The following is a 23,077-nucleotide window of genomic DNA, read 5'->3' as shown; positions in this document are numbered from 1 at the left end:
CAGCCAGCCAGGCGACCTCCTGGCAGGTAAAGGAGTAGAAAAGAGCACAGACGATCAAACCTTTTAAAAGTTATTTATAAAGAATGTTTACATTCAGTAGTACAAAATGATATATAACCATCCCTCCTGAGCACACCACCTGCAGAGGGGCAAGGTCCTACACTCAGTTCACAGCATACAGAACATGTGCTTCCAACTTCCAGTTAGCTCAAGGTTTCAGAGACAACCTATCTTCAGCAAATATGGATTTAAATGACAGTGCAGGAGCAGATGCTCTACTCTCACACCATGTTACTGCCCTGGAATTACCCGTACTGGAACCACTTTTCCCCCTCTGAAATTATCCAATTCCAGTTTAGAAATCCAATCATCCAAATAAGTTTTGACTGAAACCGAAGGTGAGCACACACAAGCTCAGATCAAATCTTTCTCAGTCACATCTCAGGTGGCCTGAGTGGATTGATGAAAACCCTCTTGTCTTTCCATGCTGTCACTTGCCTTTTAATTTAAACATGTGCACCACCTCCTCAAATAAGGCATCTCCTTGGTCTATGTCCTATTCCCCCCCCAGTGAACATTGGGCACACAGAGGGAAGTGTCTGCATGGCCTTGGCAGTCTAAGTCCCTGCACTCATTACAGTGAATCTGTTAATACTTTGGTTTCATAGATTAATTGACCCATAAAACAGAAACTCATGTAATACTAATTTAAATATTTTAAGGGATTGCAGAATCCAAAATCTAAGACTACACAGGATACAAGATATGGCATCTAAACAAACTGAATCAGCACTGCATCATGACTTCATGGATCACTGCTTTACACTTGCTGTTCTTGACACACTTAGGCAATGGCCCTAGAGTTAGAAGGCTATGTTAAAGCATTATTCCATAAGGTTCAGCAGATTTTCTCTGGATCCTTTTTGCTCTGAGGACAGGGGAAATGTATTCCCTTCTTGCCACAAGCTGACTCTGTAAACATTTCCCACTGTGCCAGTCACACTGGGTGAAAACGTGAGCATGTTCATCAGTGTTGTCTTCTAGATTATACAGTTCCTTGTCACCTCCCTTCTCCTGACTGTTTCCTTCTGAGAAAAGTTTCAAGGATTACCTGACAGTTGTGAAACAGCTGCCTGGATTTTCCAGCTCTTCCAACTATGATTTGGGTGGGTACTGCTCCAGCCTGGGCTCTGGAGTTCCCACCTCTGAGGCAACAATGCTGACCCCAAACAGGGACTGAGATCCATACCCTTACAAAACTGGTCACTGGCACATGGAGCACTTCCTTTGAGAAGAACATGTTCTCTCCTACGTCTTTCCAAAGCTTTCATTTCCCTATGCTCAGTTTTGATTTTCTAAGTGTCACAGGGCACCTGCCTTTTCAAAAGAAGTGTCCCAGTGTTAAGATATGGAGTCTCACACTTGTCAGGCATAACCATTACTTGCAATGGGCCAGGGCCTCCAGAGGCTGATCCAGGCTAAACAGATTCCTATCAAACAACATTAGGTGGGTAAAACTTGGCATTGCCAGAGTTTACCCACCTTTTTATTTTAAAAGTATTTTTCAAGATTAAAACATCTGACAACAACTATGGTACAAGTCTAACACAAGTCAAACCACTTTGATCCCTTTCTATCTGTTCCAAGGCTACAACCTACAGTAAGCTTTTACAGAAGGAAGACCAAAAACTTCCTTCAAGTATCACTGACTACAAACACTTCTGTTTAGGGGAAGCAGAAATTCAGCTCTAGGATACTGCAATTGCACTCCATTTTGTCTACACAGTGAGCAAAACTGTTTCTACAGAGGGTGGCCTGTGTTCACTGAAGGCCAGACCTGTGTGGACAGCAGCTATCTCTCCTTGACGTGGCCGTTGGCGAGGTGGGCTCTGCTGCTCAGGGGCTCAGCCCCGTTCCTCTGGATGTGACCGTTGCTCGTCACGTTGCTGAAGTACGTGGTCCCGTTCTTCTCCTTTTCCCTGATTTTATCTCTTTCTTCATCCTTGTCGCTTTCTTCTGTGTCACTCCTCATGTCCTTTTCCATCTACAAAGACAGGTTAAGTGAGAAGCAGGACAAACACAGCCCGAGCAGCAGCGCTGGCTGAGCCACAGGATGAACCTCTGCCTCAGCCACTCGCCCCCAGCACAGTCCTGCTCTGCCCCTCAGCTCTCACATCACCCTCAGGAACAGATTCTCCCCATCTCTGATTTCAGTCTCAGTGGAATCCTGTCTGTGCTCCTGATAAACTTCAGGAATTACAGGCTGAAAAGCAGCACCAAACCACAGATGCCCAGGACTGAGGACAACAGTGTAAGCCTGACGAGATCCACATTGCTGCTCTGGTCATCTGCATGTGTGGAAAGGATGGGGGAGGCAGTTTAACCAAGCTCTTTTACATTTTCCAAAAGGGACAAGGAGCTACCTTCTGCCCACACTTGGCCTGGGTGGCTGCAGGCTGAGAACACTGCTTGGGACAAGCTGGAAGCATGTACTTTCAGACAAACCAGAGGCTCAACAAAGAGCCACTCCACTCTGACTGCATCCAGTTTTATGGTCAGGTTTTTCCCCTTGCTATTGACTGAGAGACCTGTAATCCACTTTTGTAAGTATTTAATTAACTGCCTGATAAGGAAGACAAAAAAGAAACAGTTTAGAAAAAGCAGCCCAGCACTTGCTGACTTCTCAGGCTGTTTCTACTCTGCCATACAAGATGCCAAAACTGGGGACAAATTAATGGTGTCACATTCCTTGTCGGAAAGAGGGAAAGCTGCAAAGTCCTTCTGTGACCTGAGCTCTGGAAACTGCTCCAGGGCATGTCTGGTGCTGCACAGACATTTAGTCTCCATTTATTCTGTCTGTTCTTTTTGGGATCTCTCAGATAACATTGAGAAGTCTATTTGGTCTGATGCTCTCTCCAGAGATCACTACACCCAGATGCAGACAGGATTTGTAAGGATCTAAACTTGCAGTGAATTCAAAGTGCCTCCAAGGAGATGCTATCTGCTGTGAACAACCTGTGCCTCAGGTGCCTCAGGAACTGACAGTTCAGGAAATATGCAGGAGTCTGGATCTGCAGCATAAGGACAAATAATAGTCAATATTTCTAAGTTTATCCATTCATGGCCAGAGAATGTGGCTGAGACCTTAAACCTGGCAAGATTCCCAAAGGAACTGTACAGCTGCTCCCTCTGTGAGGGAGTGAAACTTGTACTTCAGGATCTAAGCTGAGTTCTAATCACCAGGGATTGGGGAACATCATGTGAGAAGGTGGTGATAGTAATCCTGTAGCCAGAGAGGAAAACTGGAGACCAGAAAGGCCCATGAGAAGACTGTGAACTTCTGACTGGATCAAGAGTTTCATGCCTCTAAAAAAAGGGGAGAATGTCCTGTATTCTTGCTGATACTGCTTTAGGCTACTAAATATTATCATTGAGACAGATCTGTTTAGGAGGATTTATTTTTGCAGTTCACTGCTCAATACGGAAAGTTCTCAAACATATTTTTACATCAAATCCGGCAGATTGGTTTTCAGATAAACCTGGATATGCTTCAATATTTTCCTCCCTGATGGTTCATTCCTTTCTAATAAGGCTATTTATTGCCTCATCATTTTACACAACAATAACTGCAATGGTAATTCAACCCATACTAGAATCAGGAAAACAATAAAAGGCCATCTTCGGTTGCATCTTCATTTTCTGCCCTGTGAAGTTTCTGTTTCCTGATTTGCAAGTAATTTGCTCTGTGCTACTTGAGGTAGCAAATAAAGGGAAAGCAGATGAAGAAAATTGGGACAATATGCACGAAGATGAGCCTTTAATGCTTGTTCTCAGTTCCCATAAGGCAGAATTCCTCAGCTGGGTACTAATAAAACAAGTCATCCTGGGCTCTGAGGTCAGTTCCCACGAGGCACTGACCAGTTACCCCTGGACTGCGTCCTTGGCACGTGGCCAATCTAATGCCATTAGGTCATGGCTTTGATTTTGGGAAGAATTTCATGCTGAGCAGCAGTTTGGACTCACAGCAAATACTACAGGCCAGAAAGAGTGGGCTGTGGGATGCATTTCACTTCAGTTTATACAGCTGCAGCTCAGATATTCGTGTCTGGTCGCTCTGTGCCCAGTGAACAGCACTGCCAGGTGCAGGATAGAATGGACCATGCTTTGGGCATGCCTGTTTCCCTCTGCTGCTGCAACAAGAGCCCAGGCAGCTGGATTAGACAGAAATACCTACTCTGGAGACATCTTCAGCACTGTAACACAATCCATGTAAGACACGTTTTAATGACCTGCATGATGGGGCAGAGCGTACTCTCAACAAGTTTGCTGGAGACACAGAACTGGGAGGAGCAGCTGATCCACCAGGGAATGGTGCTGCCATTCCAAGGGACCCAGAAGGCTGGAGAAATGGGCTGACAGGAGCCCTGTGAAGTTCAGCAAGGGCAAGAGCGAAGTCCTGCCCCTGGGGAGGAACAACCTCAGACACCAGAACACGATGGGTGCTGATCACCTTCCCTAAGAAACACCTGGAGGTTCCAGGATATGCCTTGAACCCGAGCCATTGCTGTGCCCCTGCCCTTCCTGGCCTGTCAGGGCAGGGATGGGATCCCACCCTCAGCACTGGGGAGGCCACAGCCCGTGTGCTGTGTCCGGGTGTGGGCTCCCCACTGTGAGAGACATGGACACACTGGAGAGAGTCCAGGGAGGGACTGCAGAGATGATGGAGAGACTGGGGCATCTCCCCTGAGGAAAGGCTGGGAGACCTGGGACTGCTCAGCCTGCAGAAAGGAAGGATTTTGTCAATGTAGATCGGCACCTGAAGGGGAGGGGTGAAGATGGAGCCAGGCTCTTCCCAGTAGTGCCCTGAGACAGGACAAGAGGCAATGGGCACAAACTGAAACACAGGAGGCTCCCCCTGAATATCAGGAAACACTTTTTTACTGAGAGGGTGTTGGAGCATTGGCACAGGGTGACCAGAGAGGTTATGGAGTCTCCATCCTTGCAGGTACTCAAAAGCCATCTGGACACTGTCCTGGGCAACCTGCTCTAGGTGACCTTGCTTGAGTCAGAAAATACAGACAAGGCTTCCAGAGGTACCTTCCAACCCCAGCCACTCTGTGATTCTGTGGTCTCAGTAACACTGTAATCAAAAATCCTGTACAATAAGAGAAGAACTTTTCCACTGGCCTCACCAATCATGACAACTTCCCTTGCCTTCACTTCTTAGTTTTGTTACAAATGCAAATCACACTGCACCAAGCGTTGGGATCTTTACTCAGATGTCACTGGCTTTGTTCACAGAAATATCTCTGGGAGTCCAATCCACATTTTCATTGAATACAAGCATCAGAAGTGGACCCAACGTTGTAGTGACTCATAAAAATTTTGGGGGTCAGCTCTCCCTAATAATACCAAGCTTCCTTTCACTTCACTGTTTGGAATGTACATGTATAATTTCACTAGGGTAAGAAGGAATCCATCCCAGATGGACCCCTGTGCTCCCAAGGTGGACCCTCTCTCCCCATGTGATGGAAAGGGTACTACAGACTGATGCATACCGTGCCCTGGAGGATGAACTTATAGACCATGTGAATAATTAGGCAGGACCAGAAGACATGGAGCAGCTGCAGAATTATCAGGAGGGTGTTCACGAAGTAGTATCCAAAGAAGGGTTGGAATATCTCCATGGAGTAATAGTAGGTGTTATACAGCACTCTGCAAAAGAGAGGGAATTGCAGTGGAGGGAAAACCTGTTGTTAGCAGGGCCATAACTGAGCCCCAGAAAGTTCTGATCACAGAGGAAGTTTCGGATCTTTATCTATAACACTTCCATCTTTATCTATAACACTTCCATCTTTATCTATAACACATGTGAAACAACTCTCAGTTCCCCACCCAAAATACACAGGGTAGAGCCACAGGCCCAGGTCTCCTCCTCTGCAGGACCCTTCAGGGCTTCAAGACTACTCTATAAACTCCAAGGCAGGTGCAACAGCCATGTGGCACTTCAGCCTGTGCAAAAGGCAGGCACACATGCTGAGGACTGAGAAGCAAAGGCTGCAGCACCCAGCTCATTCTCCTGTCTCTCAGAAAGCAGCTTTTCCATGTCCCCTGACTGAACAGACTCACGTGTAAGGGTAAACGACCAGGCGGCTGATCAGGAAAACAGCGGAGAAGATCATGAAGAGGCTGTCACAAGTTTTTTTCCACTTCATGTAATTGAATATCTTAGTTGGCTGGAAGGAGAAAGAACGATAAAACAGCATCTGCACACGCTCCAGGAGGCTAATGACACAGGCACAGCACAACCTGCCTGCGGGTAACCACGGCCCTGCCCAGCTCTCTGCAGGGCACCCTCGGCCGGGCCAGCAGATCAGCACGAGGGATCTGTGGAACACCCCAGTGCTTGTGATAGATGAAGGGACACCCTCAGGCTGGAGAGCACCACTGCTAACTGGGCTTTGCCTGGCAGGGAGGTTGTGGGGCTCACCTCTAGGAAGCAATCAGAGGCATCGTGAATCACCAGCACCAGCGTCCCGATGCGGATGTAATTGCCACAGTATGAGAAGCTGATCAGGAAGATGGTTGCAGCATGATGGACTATCTGCTCCTTGAAATCCTGGTGAGAAAGGGAACAGCAGAGAATAAATTTCATAATGCACCTCCTGCCCAGGTCCAAGCATGCCTCCTACAGGGAGCAATGATACCTCTCTACCCCGTGACTAAGAAACCTCCCACTGCGGGTGTTACCCATGTAATTCTTTTACCAAACACATTCTAGAAATGTAGGCAACCAAGAGACCCAAGAATGAAGAGTTTATGGTGTAAACTGAGGATCTTGCAACAAAGAACATCCTCTCTCTCCACCAGCAATGGTCTGATGCTGTGCCCTGCAGTCTGTTGGGGCACTGGCACCTGGAACACAAGCAGCTTAACTGGCAGAGAACTAGCTCTTTTTCTGTCTCTGTGATCAGTGCAGCCTAGAAGAGTCACAGAAGCCAAATTTTTACATTTGGATTTTAGGTTTGGATTGAGAACTCTGCAGTAGTTTACAACTTTCTATGTCAGGGTTTGTGTTCTCCACTTCCCAGAGGAGCAGGAAGACAGTGACTGGGAATGGAAATTCCTGTCAATGAGCAAGGACAGAGTCACACAAAACCTCAGACTAGCACTATACACACAGTGTAGAGATGCTCTTGGAGATCACTGTCCTGAGCATTCAGGTTGTGTTCCTCTTTGTTCTTGACTCCCCTGAGACTGCCCCTCACCTTCCTCTTCACGTCGAAGGGCAGGGTGAAGACCAGCGACCAGTAGAAGGAGAGCTCCAGCATGTAGTACCAGAACAGAGAGGGCTGGAGAGGCTGTGAGGGAGGGAGAGACAGGGAAGTATCCATCAGATACAGTAGTGCAAGGGCTGGAAGTGAAAACTCCTTTTGAGGCAAAAGATTCAGACAACCAAACCAACAAAGGTGGTTCTTGCAGCTACAGGGGGAAATACTTGAACTGAACCATGTGGTCATTTATTAAATGTCATCTATGCCAATGTGAAATCAAATAGCAGGGGAAATTTCACTTCACCACACCACGTTGAATATTTGGGGAACCACCAGGCAGATCCTGAACACTTTTAGGATTTTTTCAGCACTGTTCAGATTCCCGAGCAGCCAGCACAGAGCTTTAAAAGCTACTTTCAGCCTAGCTGGCACTTTGCAGAACACCCAGAGGGTGTTTTGGTCTGGGCTGGTAAGAGATGTAACACTTCCCAACTCGCCAGACAGCTTCTCGCAGTGCTGTTGTCAAAAAAAATCAATATATACATTGTCAAACTGTAAGAGAGCATCTTCTGCCCTCAGTGGGAATGATGCTGTATTGCTCCTGTATTTCCACTGGGAAACAAACTCCCCTGGGAGCACTGTGGACATGACTCCTCAGCACAGCTGGAGCACACCACATGCAGAGCACATCCTCTGCTCTGCAGACCTCCACTGAAGTCTTTATTTCTCTCCTCAGGCCTCAGCCTCTTCTGCAAACTAAATAACGCTGCAACATTCCCAATTTACTGCTTCTTGGCTCAGCTGGTCAGAACTCTCCCTTTATTTCTGCAGCCTCCTCCTGCTCTGCTGACTCATCCTCTCTTGTGTTTAGATGACACCAGGTACAAAGATATTCTCCCCTAGATGAGGGTTTGAATTCTTAGGGCTCGTAAGTTTGAATTTAATTCGGTGTCCTCTTTTTGTCACTAATATAATCTGATTTTCAAAGGATACTGAAACACAATACAAGATTTATAGCAGCAATTTTCCCTCCTGTGACTCACCTGTTGTGGATACCCTGTCCAGCACTCCCTATGGTCCCAAAGCCAAGGTTTCTGCAATGAAAATGCAATGTGAATGTGAGAATATAGAGAAATCCTTTTCTTATCAACTGTCTAACTCCTTTAGTTTGTTACTACTACAGACTTTGTTGTCTTTTATTACAGGCAGAGCTGGTCACACTGTCTGGAATTCTGTTGCCAAGAGATTTCCACAACAAGGACTTGCAGCTGCTTGTAACATTTCCAAATTGTGGCTATTGTGCTGAAATCTCACGTGTTGTTTAGCCCAGTTTCAAATCAAATAGCTCAGGGAAGATTTCTACCAGCTTGTTGCAGTCTTCTACAAGTTTGAGGTTGTGGTGGTGAAGTTTTGAGTATTTTAAAAGATTCTTACACGTACAGAACCAGGAGAGATATGTGATAGAGAGCCAGAGAGGACAAAATAAAAACCATGAAACAACTATGGCATACTGTGTTCCCTAAGCTAGAAAAGAACCCCAGATCTCTGAGTTTCATCACTCCTCTACAGCTGTTTTCTGGTGGCCTATGGAAGAGAACTTTCCTTTCACTGACTCGTGGGCAGAGGTTTTTGTTGTCAGTCTAAAGCTACTAATACAGAATTGAAACATCTGCTTACTTCCAAATAAAGAAGGATGTTTCACAAAAACAAATGCATGTTAAAACGCTGCCCAGGTTTCAAAGTGAACACGTGAAAGTCATGAAATCTCACATGCATATATGCCCTGTCATGTTAGTTGTTTGTCCTTTTTAATGTAGTCATTTTGGCACAATTTAGGTAATAGAATAACATCCTATTTGCTACAGGATCTAGAGGTGCTGTCTGCAGGATAGATTTCTCCCTTTTTCTGTGAAAACTGGAAGATGTGTATTGAATAAAGCCAAGAGTTTCACAAAAAGTGAAAATTACATTTCATCCACAGAAAGGTCAGATGACATGCAGAAGAACCTGATTTTGCCCCTTGTTGCCACAGGGCTCTTGTACAATGCCAAGCAGGCCACCACACTTTAATACCTGGCCTCAAAGAACAGCCTTCTGGAATTCAGATACCCTCACTCCTCTGCTAGCTCATCCTATAACCCTCATACACCTGGAGTACCTTAAATCCTGACTTGATAGTCTGTGTAAGTTCAAAAGTCTTGTTACAATAACGAGGTTACAAGGACAGTCTGTGCCTGCTGCCTTGGGACCTCACATTTTCCATCACTTAACCCTTCAGACAGTACCAGAAGACTCTGGAAAGCTCACTTAGGGAACCAGATTCAGCAAAAGAGTCAGGGGAACCTTTAAAATATGGGCAGAGGATGGCCAGTGCCCCCAGTCCCAGCTCAGTGCCTACAACTCAGGGATTAGAGCACACCCATGGCTTCTGTTACCTCTTCTGCCTAGTGAGGCAGTTCTATTTGCATCAAGAGAACTCATTATTTATCAAATCAGAGAAAAGGCAGAGCCATGAACTTGAACCAATCACACCTCGGGTAAGGAAAAGAAAATTAACAAATAAAATTACTAAATTGCAGTCCATGGTCCCGAGGAAGCTTGAGTTTTTTACCTTCAACAGGTATTGGATACAATACATATCTGCAGCTTCCATGATGTGTTCCATCTCTCACCCCACAGAAATGTACTTTTACACAATCCCAATTTTCTTCTGTTTTGCCAGAAGAAGAGGAAACATCTTGGTTCTGAGCTGGAGTTCCTATAATAAGCAGGGTGCAGTATGTCTGTGGTCTCCTAAGTGTGCTATGCAGGGGATAGACACTGACCTGGGTGGAAAACCTCTAGAAGAAGGTCTGAAAAGACATGTTTGACAACAAACTCTGCCATTCTTGCAGGCACTGGCTGGGTAGAACAGCAGGTGGGTGCTTGTGTACTCACATCATACAGGACAGCAAGTCCGGTGAAGAAAGAAATGATGTAAAACGTAAACCTCCAGCTACAAACAAACAAAACAAAGTGTGTTAGAATCCCACTCATTGACCCTCAAGCTGCAAGGCTGTGCACCCTCACGCTCTTTCAGAGAATGACACTGTTAAGACAAAGACACACATTAATGTACTCAGGGTTTGCCCAGAACAGGAGCAGCTCTTTGCATGTTCCCAGCACGTTCCACAGACTTCACAATTGCCTTCCTTACCCTAGAGATGTCAGAAGACACAAGAATCTCACTGACTGAAATCACTCAGAGAATAATCCCAAAGCTTCCCAGCGCTGGCAGATGCGTTTGTAAAAGTCAAACAATGCCAACCTCTCTCCTAGGCCTTTGGAGATCAGGCATGCTAAACTCATTATCATGTAAAGCAACTAATTACTGCCGTGTTTGGCCTGGGTCAGGAGCTGGTAAAGATTTACCACCATTAAACCCACACAGAAGTACATGTGAACTGTTTGCCAAGTGCAGTGGACAGAGGCAGGTCACTCTGAATGTACACACATGCAGTAAAGGAATGACAGGAATTTCACCCCAACAGAATAAACAAGTTATTAATAAACTAAACACAGGAAATATTCAAAGGAATAAAACTGTCTAAACCAGTCCTGTAATTTCCAAAAAATCTCCACAACAATTCAGATGTAATTGCATTTTGAGAGAGTGACTCCACCTGTCAATGAAACCCCCCAGGAGCTCCAATACAAAAATAATCTCTGCAAAGCTCCTGTGTCACATCAGAGACATATTCTGTCTACAGACTGCACATGGTGACAGAGGGCAGGTGGAAGGACACCAGCCTCAGTGAGCTGAGGCAGAAAAGGATTTACTGTTTACTATTTATTGTTATTATTTACTACAAGTTATCCAGTGCAGAGAGAGCTGAGATTTCACCTGGATTGAGGCAGAATAAGCATCCTTGCTTTACTACTCCTTATCTGCAGTTTCTGTAAATATTTCTAACTGCAACTACCTGGAATATTATAAATAAACAATACACATCCTTTTCCTTTATTTCAATTAGGTTTTTTAGGCAGGGGTTTTGAATTAGAGGTGGAGGGCTAAACGGAGCACGAGGTGATGAGCTCAAAGTTGTATCCCTGTGGATACACATTTTTAGATAGATGAATAGCACTCCAGGTATTTGCTGACTTATTTCATCTTTATGGCTTTCCTGGGAGAACCCACTTCCTGACACAAATAGCAGAGCAGCCACTCATAAGTCAAGCATTCCAACCAAGCTGAGAAGAATTCTCCTTTTCCGTGGAAAGCTGAGCCAGGACTGACATTCACAGATCTGGCTGATGGGAGATTTATTTTGTGCCTCCACACAACAAGCTGTGGGTTTCCACACAGCTGTTTTCAAGGCAACTTTTGCCCTTTGCAAAACACAAGCTTTCACCCAGGCCCCTTTTTCTGCCCCTGGGGAAGGGTGTTGGTTTGTGACTTTCAGGGTGCTGAAGTCAAGTGACAGCAGAATCCAACCCAGCCCACTGCCAGTGGGTTTTGAAAGCAAGTGTGCAAAATAGTTGCAGAAAAGATGCAGCAGAAGGAATCAGCTCGCAGAGAGGCAAAGGGAAGCCATGGAAAAGGCAAAAGAAAGGCTGAATTTTTCGTAGGTACTGAAACAGCAGCAGATGCCAACACAAGAGAGTTTTTCAGGTACGATTGTGTTTCAGAGCAAAATGCCAGTCTGACAAAGTCAGAAACAGGGGCCTGGTAAGGAATAAAGGTGAGACAGCAGTAAAAGGAGAGTTGGGACTGAAAATAATGAGGAAAAGCAAGCAACGTTTCAGGAACAGAGAAGCAGCAGAGTTGCAGAAGAGCCAAGTGGGTCAGGGAAGAGCTGGGATGCTCTCAGCTCAGGGATGGAGGGCAGCAGAGAGCTGGGATCTCTGCACAGGGATGGAGGGCAGGGTGGGAGGCAGTGAGCTGTCTGAGCTGCCACAGCTCAGCTCTGGTGAAAACCTGCTGCTGGTGGCTCGTGCTCCTGCTCACCAGGCCTCGCAGAACTTCTTGGACAGGCTGGGCCGGTCCATGTTCCTCCGGCGCCGGAACCACCTCTCCACCTTCCTCACTGGCAGGTCACACTGCTTGGACAAACGGATCAGCTCACCCTGGAAAACAGGTTCAGACCCAGGTTCAAAGGTCAGGTGGGGCAATATCTCCTCTGATCCACCACAGAGCCCAGCTGGGGGCTCCCAGCAAGCCCAAATCTGTTCAGGCTAAGGCATCTTTTGTGTAAAAACCTCAGACAGCAGAAAATCCTTCTGTTCCCCTTTAAGCAACTGGTTATCAATGCTAAACATTGAAACTTCTCAGTTTTTAATGTGAACTTCCCCAGTTTCAACTTTCAAACTGGTCTTGTCTCCTCATGTGAGTTTGCTGTCAAATGGCTTCCTCACCTTGTCTTCAAGGACCAAGTCCCTTAAATCTGTCACTCCAAGAAAGACTCACTGGAGCTTAGATAATATTTTAAAGTTCTGCATCAAATCTTGCCATGCCTCTCAGCATTCTGAGGCATGGATGCCATGAACAGAAGCAATGCCATTTTCCTACTGGATATTCTCCTGTTGTGGTAAACCTGTTAGGGATAATTTTTCAATAAATTACCCACAGAAATCCTGCAATTACCTTCCTTCTTGTCCTAGGGCTCTTAAGAGTTTGGGATGTGATGCAAAAAAAGTTTGTCATGTTTTATATTCCTATTTGGAGGTGTCATCATGGATAACCTTATTTTTTAAGTAAAGCAATCATTTTTCATGGAATGCCTTTACATTATGGTATCATGTGAGAGTGACTTATACAGCGTGAGCATGTTGTACAAAAATATGTTCATTGCAAATTTTCAGATGTTCTGCTTTTGACTCTTACTTAAGTGACTTGTGTTCTGGTGGTGGAGACAAATGGAGATGCTAATTTATATTCTCCAGCTACTCCACCACGTGGAATTCCTCCCAGGGAAGGCAGGCGAGAACTGCAAAATTTTACAAGTAAAAATCTGCCTCTAAGCAAGTGTTTGAGAGCTCATGGGAGAGGGAGGAAGCCAGCAGGCTGGCTGGGGTGTACCTGGTGAGCAGAGAGCAGCTGCCAGGGAGCAGCACTAGCCCTGCTCCACTTCTCACTGCTGTCGGTGTCTTGTGGTGAGGACATGTTCCAGTGTCACAGATTTTCTGGGATAAAAGTACAGCTTCAGTGCAATGTGGCTGCAGGGAGAGCTGTGGGTAAACCTGCTGGCAAAGCCAGGCCTTTCCCTACCACAGGGGACTTCACCAACAAGATTAAATCCTAATATTGCCTGAACATTCACAATCCCAGTGGTTTTTTCCCTCAGCAGCAGGCATTATAACTCTGGATTATCTTGCCAACTTCTTCAAGACCACTCCTCTTAGCCTTCAGGGGAAAACTACCCTACTAGTTGTGTTCGTAGGCTTCTGATGCTCCTCACAATCTCTCTGATGATGACCAAGACTTTGGCTTCCTGAAAAGGCCAATCTCAAACTCACAGACTGCACAGCAACAGAATGACCCAGCCCAGGACTAGGACATCAAGCCACACACACCTGCTGGGCTGCAAGGACTACTAATGTGGGAGTCAGCTCGAGGCAGCTGATATGACTAGTTTTTTATAGGATTTTCTAATACCTGAAAAGAAGCCATCACAGAATGGCTGGGGTTGGAAGGGATCCTGGAGGCCACCCGGTCCAATGGGCCCTGCTCAAACAGAACCAGGCTCCCAGGACCATGTCCAGACAGCTTTGAGCTTTCCCAAGGATAGAAACTGCACCACCTCTTCTGGGCAACCTGGTCACCCCTCAGAGCAAGACAGGTCACTGATATTCAGGCAGAGGCCCCTGTGTTACAGTTTGTGCTGTGTGTAAGGTAAACACGAGAGGGAACTGGAGCTGCATTATCTCCTTTGGGAGAACAGTTTCCTCCCAGGTGTTCAGAAACAGAGCTGAGAACTGCTGGCACTGCAGAAGGACCCTGGCTGCTCTCAGCCAGCCAGTGCTACAGTCATTCCTGCTGCTTTGCTGAGCTTCCAAATATGAATGGCATTACCAAACTCCAGGATTCCAAATGGGAGATTTTGTTTGGCTAAAGACACCAAATCTCCAGGAAAGCACAGGAAGAAGGGACTCACCTCTTCAGGGTTCTTGCAGCGCGTACTGTAGAACGTTTCCAGCACGGGGTTGGGCTGAGCTTTTGGTCTCTGCTTGTCTCTCACGCCCAGTTTGGTACTGAGGGGCAGGGCTATGGCTCTGCAAGAGAAAAGATGAAGGTTCAGCCAAAAATAGAACAGTGATTTTTGATACTGCAGCGCTGTTCAAACGTGAGGCAGCACATAAGGGCTGCCTCCCACCTGTGGATCTAAACATGGGTGTCATGTCAAGCAGGTAAAAAGGCAAACTTACAGCAGAAACAGCAGGACTTTTATCCTAGTGCTCTGAGTTCTGTACTGTAATATCCAAAATTACACAAGGTCAGCAAATGCTGTATCCTGCTTTGTCAAGTTCTGAATCCCCTGCTGTGGGTCTCTGGCTCTCCTGCAGCTGATGGGGAGAACCAGAGTGATGATAAGGCCTAAATGTTGCTCCATGCTTGGTGTAGAACATGCAACATACATGGCATCCACCTGAACTAAGGGATTGGCTCAGGATGTGCTATCAGAGGTGTAGTGTCAACACAGAGGAAATGTCCTGCTGAAACAGGAGGCCACTTGGTCTTTACTGGAGTAACTTACCTCCATGTTCCCTAATGTAAGTCAAGCTGCAAAATAAGGACATGGCAACTAGAAATGGATGTTTGTGCTAACTGTGCATCTTCAGTCTTCCATGGTGAAGCAACACAAAGAAAAAAATCTGCATAAACAGAAAAAAGTCACCCAGGGTAACAAAGCTGCTCACAGAACTGCTGTGCTCAACAATTCAACTCTACCAACACTCTTGTCTGCCTCAGCAGCAGGAATCAGCATCATCCAAGGTGTGAAGGGAGGTCCTGCATGGATACTGCACAAACAAGAAACTTGGCAAACAACATTTAAAAAAAAAAGACCCAAATTAACTCCGTTTTACTTGAATTTCTGGAGAATTAGCTGTTCTTATTAATTGCTCCCTTTTACACACTGCCACTGGCATGCAGTTGGGTCTCCTCGGAAGGAAGAGCACACAGGCTGCCAGGATCACTTCTCAGCTCTGTTGCTAAATGTGCAAAACCTCTGGAAAGCCTTATCTCTGTATTCTGGAGTTCAGGTTTTTTGCTCAAGGTGTAACTGCTTCCCTGGAGGGTTACTGGGTTTTTGACTGCAAACTGGTGCTGAGGGGGGTTCAAGCTGATGAGCCCTGTGCAGAGGCAGCGAGTGCTGAGCCCACACCAGCTCTGCCTGGTCCCTCCTGCTGCCCAGGCAAGTCCTCTGCTCAGTTATCCCTAATGACTTGCACACTGAACACGATTTCTTTTTTTATTCTTTTTTTTTTTTTTACTTTGCATAAAGAAAGCTGCGGAAGCCACTTCACTATGGAGGTGTTTAAAGGTGTTCCACTCAAAAAGAGTATGGGATGTACTTATGGCTGTGATCTGTGCTAGCCATACAGCTCATACTCCATATACACATGTGCTTAGGGACTGCTCCAGGTCCAGCATCCTTCTGAAGGGTCTTTCAGAAGTTTTCTTTTCAAGAACTCACTTCTCAGTTTAATTAACAGGCATTCAAAATAATTTTATAAACAGACCCCCTACCTAAGGAATGCTGTTAAATGGTTCCACATTTTGCTCAACTTGTGTAACAGCTCATTTCCAGCTTTCTTTAGAACAGCCAACCATTCACCTGTGTATCAGCTGTTCTTTGTCATCGTCTCTGGCAAATTCCTTTGGCATCACTGGCTACAGGAACATTCAAAGACCAATGAAAATTATGTTTCTAGCACAAGAGAAGGGCCAGGGCTAAGCATGCTTGCTGGCAACAAGACACATAGATGGTTATCACAAAAACTATGTGTAAGCATTGGGTAGTTTTTCAGTCAAATTTAGCAGCACCCTGGCACTGCTGCTGGATGGCAGAGGAATTGCCATTGCTGGGAATTCTGGGGTTTTAGCTCTGACTGCTCTCAAGAAATGTTTGAATTGCATCTTATGATTTGTTTAGTATCAAGTGATTGGTTTAATAACAGTGATGCTGGACCAGCAGGTCCTGTGCTAAGAACAATGACACAGTATTTCAATGATATCCAAAACTATGCTGAAACTGGGAAAACATTTACCTTAAGCCCTGCACTATGTCATGGTTCCTGTATTAAGCAGTTCCTTGAAGTGGGTCTGATCTTTCTGTTTCAGAGGTCAGGCATTCAATACAAGTGCCTCTGAAGAGAAAGATGAAATCAAGTTCTGTTCTTAAAAATATTCCAGTTTACTCCTTATTGCAGCTCCTTATCAGGCCACGCTGGGAACTGAAAGGTCTGAAAATTTCCAGACACATTAAAGCAAAGAGAACCTTTCTGTCAGGTGTAAAGACAGCCTGACAACAAGTTTATTTTACTGAAAAACTACTTAAAGTATCCTGACCAATTTCTTAATTCTGTTTAATCCCTGACTTCTCTCTATTTCCTGCTGGTTTCTTATGGCCGTGGTGTAAAATCTCACTTACAGAAACAAGCCAGTTGCAGCTGATAAAGACAGGGTGTAACCAAAATTACAATTACTCTGTTGTTGAGGTTTTGAGTTGGACCATGAATTATGGGACCAATCCTACTTTTAAGAACATCATTGGGAAATCAAGGCCTGAAATTCTTCCTAAGGGACGTCTGCACATGTTGCTCTGACTCAGTTTTCAGTTAAGTCTTGTTCCAAGCACAACCCTAAGAGGATGATGCTTGTACTGATTTCAACATCACAGATACATCATCTCAGTGGCAGGGATGGTCTCATCATGACAGTTTATCAGACAGGAGGAGAAAGCCTGAGGACTAAACTGCACCCCTCTCCAGAGCCAAATGCAGCCAGTGGGATGATTCTCATCACCAGCCAACTTCTCCATCAGTGAGCAGCTCTCACTCCACACTCTACGTGCCAAAGTTATCACCAAGTCATTTTGTTCAGTAATCACAGACCAAACTGTCTTGTGCAAAACCTGCTGAAGCTGAAACTAAATGGATTTATCACAAAGGGGCACAAACTGCTACTCCCCCACCTTGCAAAAGAAGGCTTTCAGAGTTAGCATGAGACACAAGAAATAATATAACTTTGGAGGGTTTTGGGGCATTTTTATTTTTTTTATTTATTTATAAGGGCACCACTGTGCAAATACCTTCTAGTATTACGAAATGCAGAACCAGTGACAGCAGCAACCAGAACTTCTATTCTTTAAACTGCACAGTTTCTTTCAGCCTCCTGTTTTCCTTTGGCAGGGGACTATCCCTGTGCTCCTGGAGTACTCTCTTCCTTCTCTTGCTTACATGAGAATGCTTCTATCAGTTAAACTGACTGTTCTGCAGTGCTACAGTCCAAACTGAGACAGGTCAGTTTTCAATTAAATCCTACAATGTGTCCCCTCATCTTTGCACCAAGCCCTGCCTGTTAGACCTACCAGGAAGCTGTTTTCAGATCCCTCCAGATTACTGACCAACAACAAAAGTCTCTGGGCAAAACGAATTTCAGAGAGATACATTTCTAAATAAAATACTTGAAAATGGTGTACTTTCTTTTTCTGGTTCAAAGTATCTGTTCCTGGCAGACCAACAGTGTCCCTTTCTTTAAATGTGTAACACGTGGTCCACATACCATCACCACCTTCCTAAGAAGAGACATAATATTTCTGACTAAAATCCCCTTCTAGTGAAATCTGGGAACTATGTGGATTCAAATTCACTGACACTGGCTTTCAGTTGCCCAACATCCAAAAGTCCCTGCTCAGGTTCAAAATCAGACAAATCCAAAACTGTGTAAATTCTGTTTTTCAACTGCTTATTATCCCTCAAAGCACCTCAGTTTCCACATTTTCCTAACCATTCAGAATCATAGCACTCCAAGAATTTGATTTTTACGGAAAAGGGTCTTGAACATTACAGAACCAGAAGAGAAGCTGACATCCCTCCTTGCAGGTGTACGTCCAGGGAAATGTTCTGCTAAGGTATACAGGTGCTTAAAATCAAGCTCCAAGTTACTGGTGCAGCACATATCTCCTACTCACAAGCACAGACTCGAAACATCAATGGAATAGGGAAGGTTCCCAAGTTCTGGGTCCTCTCTTTTCTCAGGACATCACCACCTGCCTCACCCCTGTGGCACAGCCCAGCACTGCAGCTGTAACGAGCTTCCTGCTCTCCAGCACTGAATCCACCTTCTCCCACTTTCCTCAGCCCAAACTGGATCACAGAGGAGTTGCTTCACGGCCTGTGAGCTGTTTCTCCTCCCCCAGGGCTGCACCCACAACCTCCTCAGCTTTCCTGGGCCACACCTGGTCCCTGCAGGTCCCCTTCCCACCTAACCCACAGCAAAGCTGGCTCTTGGCAGGATGCTGCTGTCTCAGTTTTTCCCAGTTCAACCAGACAGTTCCAAGGGGAGGAAAAGCCAGCCAGTGCCAAGAGGAGGAAGATCCATGCTGGAGGAAACAGGTTCTTTCTCAGGTTTAATGTCCAAAGAGGATGAAACCATTGGTCCCAGCACAGGGACTGATGAGGGATTCCAGAAAAGCCTCTGGACTTCTCCTGCCTCTTAGTATTTGCCTGGAGTTCTGACAGTTCAGTGACATGAACACATTACAACATTTCCAAAATCCCAAAGCAGGCACCACTAGGAGCTATCTAGAAGCAGTTGGTACCCAATGCACTGTTGGAAGTAATAGCTGAGGGTAGAATAAAATGCCAGAGGCCAAGCTACAGCCACCAAATCCAAACTTGTCCACGAGTTACATCCACTCATCTTGAACCCCAGAGTAGAAGTACAACAATACACAGTCAAGGCTGTCTACAGGGAGAAGGAGAAAGAACACACACATCCTTTCCTTCTGCAATTCTCAGAGTGTAAATTATTTTAAACAAGGCTAGTGCCACTGTACAGGTAAGGCAACGGAGCAACAGAGGGCTGGATTCACACCTTGCCTTCCCAGAAGAAGTTTTCTCCTCCAAGATGAACTGGACATGAAATAGTAACGACTGAGAATGAGAACAAGTCATGTCGAAATAAATGACTGCAGAGTTAGGACAAACAAGAATACAGCTCAGAACACTGGCTTGTAATTTGCATAGGTAAAATAGTGCTATGATTATAGGTTCCCTGGACCTGTAAAATGGGCTTGTGATATTATCTTTTTCTGAGGGTGTGACATGAAGCTTTTATTTAATGAAATTTGTGAATCAAAACAGCTTTAGAATTAATGAGTAGGACCAGGCCTGTGGAAACACTCCCAGCTGAGGCAGCACTTGGCTGAGAAAGGAAAAAATCTTTACACCTGGCCATCGGCACCTCAAAGCAGATGGAAAAGATACCTGGACTGACTGGGAGTGGTGTGGCAGGAGGAAGAAAAATAAAGGGACAGAGTCATAGAAGCACAGGGTCGAGGCTGAAAGGGGCCTCTGGAGATCACCCAGCCCAACTCTGCTGCCTGAGCAGGCTGAGGAGGGCTGTGTTCATCTGGGTGTTGTGTATCTCCACAGATAGAGACTGCATTTCCCCCCTAGGGAACCTGTTCCAATGTTCGACCACAGTAAAACAGTTTTTGTGTGTTCAGGTGGAGCATCATCAGGTGTTTCTGTTCGTGCCCGTTGCCTCGTGTCCTGTCCTGAGCCACCACGGGGAAGAGTTTGGCTCCTCCTTCTTCCTGGCCCTGTCTTGTACTGGGGAGCCATGGACTGGCCACTTAAAGCAGGACATGGGCCCCATCTCCAGCCCCACTGTGCAGACACATCCCTGTCCCTGCCTGGCTGTGCCTCCTGGGGTACAGGATCCAGCCACATCTTACACATCAGCACAGAAATGTGAGTCACTCTTCTGTCAGTGGTTACCTAGAGCACCTTGGTTCCCACACCAGTAGAGGTAACCAAGATGCCTGAGTCCCCAGGAGAGTGCAGGACAAAATCCATGGAATTTATGGAATGCACACTGAATATACTGTTTACAAAGAAGAGATTTGGATTCCAATTTCGTGTCATCCTAAAATGATTACTTAAATAATTATTAAATTATTAAAGAATTATTAAAACATTTGGTTTTAATAAACACCCCAGATTACAGCCAGTATTTTTACATAAAAACATTCTCACAGGACAGCTCTGAATCACTTCAACTTCTATAAACTTTTCCAAGTTGCCCTTGTGTCACAGAGAATCTGTAGAATAAACACCTTTCTAGCCCACAGAAAGGTCCATTTCCACTTTCTTGTGCAGCCACTTTTCAAAAAAGAATAACAGAAATATTTTTTAAACTGTTGTTTTCCTCCTCTTTCTAAACTTAAAACCACTGCAGATTTTGACTAAGCTATTTCAAAAGATTACCTTCTTCAGAGAGCAGCTAACAATAGTGGGTTTTGAATAAACTGAAAACCACTTTAAAGTGTATTCAAAATCACAAAAGCAGACTTGCTCTGCAGTCTTGACAATGGTTAATACAGCAAATCATGCTGTGTCACAGACCACATTAACTACTGACCAAGCTGCATAAAGCAATGGCACCAGCTCAGGACCTTTATGAAACTCAGTGATCCCTGCAGGATTTCTTGCTGTACCTATGTCATAACCTCCAAATTTTCTGCCCTGAAGTGTTGTGTGTAAAGCACTCAAATAGCTCTGGCCAGAAAGATCCTCAACTCAGAGCAACTTCTTGTGCCAAACCATGGAGATACCATGGATTTTGCAAAAAGCAGCACCAAAAGCAGGTCTGGTAGCAGAAGGAGATAAGGATAAGAAATCCTGGCAGCCCAGCACTAAAGGGTCAAGGCAGAGGAAGCAGCAACAAATTTGTCTCTGCATGGCAGTGGAGAGCAGGGGCACTGCCACAGACATCCCTGTGGCTATGCAGGGCTGGTGCTGAGGGCAGAGAGCTCAGCCCAATCTGATACATCTTATTCAGGCCTATCTGCCAGGTGTGATACTCCAGATCCCCACTGCCCAAGATAAAGGAGACTTAACTGTATGATGTAGTCTAGATGTGATTTCTGCTGCACTCGACTCAGCAACAGCAAGTCCTGTGCAACATACACATGTTTTTTGTCTGCCTTCAAAAACACATGCATAAACCTCATCTAGGCTGACCTGTTTTAAGTGTAGGAAGTCACATTGCTTGTAATTAGACCTTAAGGGTAGGGTTTGTGCTCTATACTCAACACATTTCTTCAGCCAGTACACAGGGCTGAAAACAAGGAGCTGAAAAACGCACCTCAGCAGACTTTGTGACCTGGAATTTCTGTGGACCTCTCCAGTCAATAAAGCCAGCTTTTGGACCCAAACTGCTACCATTTCCCCTAAGAAACCCCCAACAGTACTAAGTAACTTACCTTTCAAAGGCACATCGAACAACAACCAAGATCAAAGCAAAAGGGATGCTGAGCAGGAGATCACGAGGCTGAGGGTAATGAACGTCTTCAGACTCTTGCATGTCCTCCCAGGTGATTCCTGGGGGCAGCCAGAACTCATGCTGCCACAGCCACTCATACAGAGAGCGAGCCATCCTGGAAGGGAGAGAGACCAGAATAAAATGAGGGCAGCCTCGCACACAGTAAAACCTGTCAGCACAAGCACAAGGAGGGATTACACCCGCGCTGAGGTTGCATCTGGCTGCCCAAGCAGAGGAGCTGCGGGATGCAGCACTGCCCAAGGAACTGATAGCCTGCTCACAGATCCCTATCGGGTGCTTGGTGAGTGCCCACTCCTGGCACAGAGCCAAAAAAAGAGCTGAAATGTAGATAAGTGCCTCGGAATCCAACAGAACATTGGTTTCAAGCTTCTCAGGTTCCCTGGTTCCTTTCCGCAGCTTGGATGAAGCAAGTCTGCTCCAGGGCTGGCAGGCAACTCTCATTTTCAATTTATATATCCTTATTTTTTAGTTTTTGATCTTTTGTGTTTATTTGTTTCTATTTACACATTGTAATTCCACCATAGGCATGCGTGTGTACGTATGCTTTATAATTAATAATACTCTGAGATTTCACTTTATCTAAAACAAAAATCCTTCTTTTGCTTTGAATTATTAAAGAAACTATTTCCAGATAAGAATTTTTGTGCAAGTTGATAAGCTGGGTTCTTAATGTAATTTTAAAGACCATGCCTGAAGATGGGATTTACATACACGATCAGTGAATTTAGCAGCATAAAGAACAGCAGAATGGGTGTGATGAAGCATTCAACACGCAAATACTGTTGCTAGATAACTCCCTCATAACACAAACATGAGCTGTACTGCCCTCCAATACAGGCAGCTCCTCTTAGCTGGTAAAAACAAACATCCCAAAAAGTGACACAGATTGTGCCAGCACGGAAGGAGGAAATGGGTATGAAATGCCCACTGAGATCATTGGAAGGGGAAGAAGTGTCACCTTAAGGAAAAAGCACACAATTTAAGTGTCTGACCCAAGTATCATAAAGCTCCTCTCGGAGCAAAGTGCTTTTTGCCAGCAATGGGCCAGCAAACCTGGCCCATTTTCTGCAAGAGGGACTGGCTAACAAATCAAAACCGAATCAGTCATTTGATTCTGAAGATATCCTTAATTCAGATGCAGTTTCTCTGTTAGTTACACTAAGATCTGCCTTATTCCAGAATTTTGCAGAGTCTGAGGGATATTGTCTGAATTATAACCACAGAATCCCAGAATGGTTTGGGTTGGAAG

At 45.3% G+C, this 23,077-nt stretch overlaps 1 protein-coding gene across 2 annotated transcripts in view; it reads right to left on the bottom strand.

Moving 5' to 3' along the window:
- Window positions 1-57: 57 nt before the first annotated feature.
- The window catches only part of LOC135403565 (ceramide synthase 4-like), a 42,365-nt gene continuing 19,345 nt past the window's right edge, over window positions 58-23,077 (bottom strand). For both annotated transcript variants that reach the window (XM_064637704.1, XM_064637705.1), the window contains exons 3-12: window positions 21,749-21,922; window positions 14,408-14,525; window positions 12,262-12,380; window positions 10,212-10,269; window positions 8,318-8,368; window positions 7,269-7,361; window positions 6,491-6,619; window positions 6,130-6,236; window positions 5,559-5,715; window positions 58-2,044 (exon numbers count right to left, since the gene is read on the bottom strand). In XM_064637704.1, the coding sequence (XP_064493774.1) occupies window positions 1,853-2,044; window positions 5,559-5,715; window positions 6,130-6,236; window positions 6,491-6,619; window positions 7,269-7,361; window positions 8,318-8,368; window positions 10,212-10,269; window positions 12,262-12,380; window positions 14,408-14,525; window positions 21,749-21,922 (1,198 nt within the window). In that variant the 3' untranslated portion in view covers window positions 58-1,852. The remainder of the gene's footprint in view (window positions 2,045-5,558; window positions 5,716-6,129; window positions 6,237-6,490; window positions 6,620-7,268; window positions 7,362-8,317; window positions 8,369-10,211; window positions 10,270-12,261; window positions 12,381-14,407; window positions 14,526-21,748; window positions 21,923-23,077) is intronic.

This window comes from Pseudopipra pipra, chromosome 27 (assembly GCF_036250125.1).
Source record: "Pseudopipra pipra isolate bDixPip1 chromosome 27, bDixPip1.hap1, whole genome shotgun sequence".
NCBI lineage: Eukaryota > Metazoa > Chordata > Aves > Passeriformes > Pipridae > Pseudopipra > Pseudopipra pipra.
This window is presented reverse-complemented; position numbering and strand designations above follow the sequence as displayed.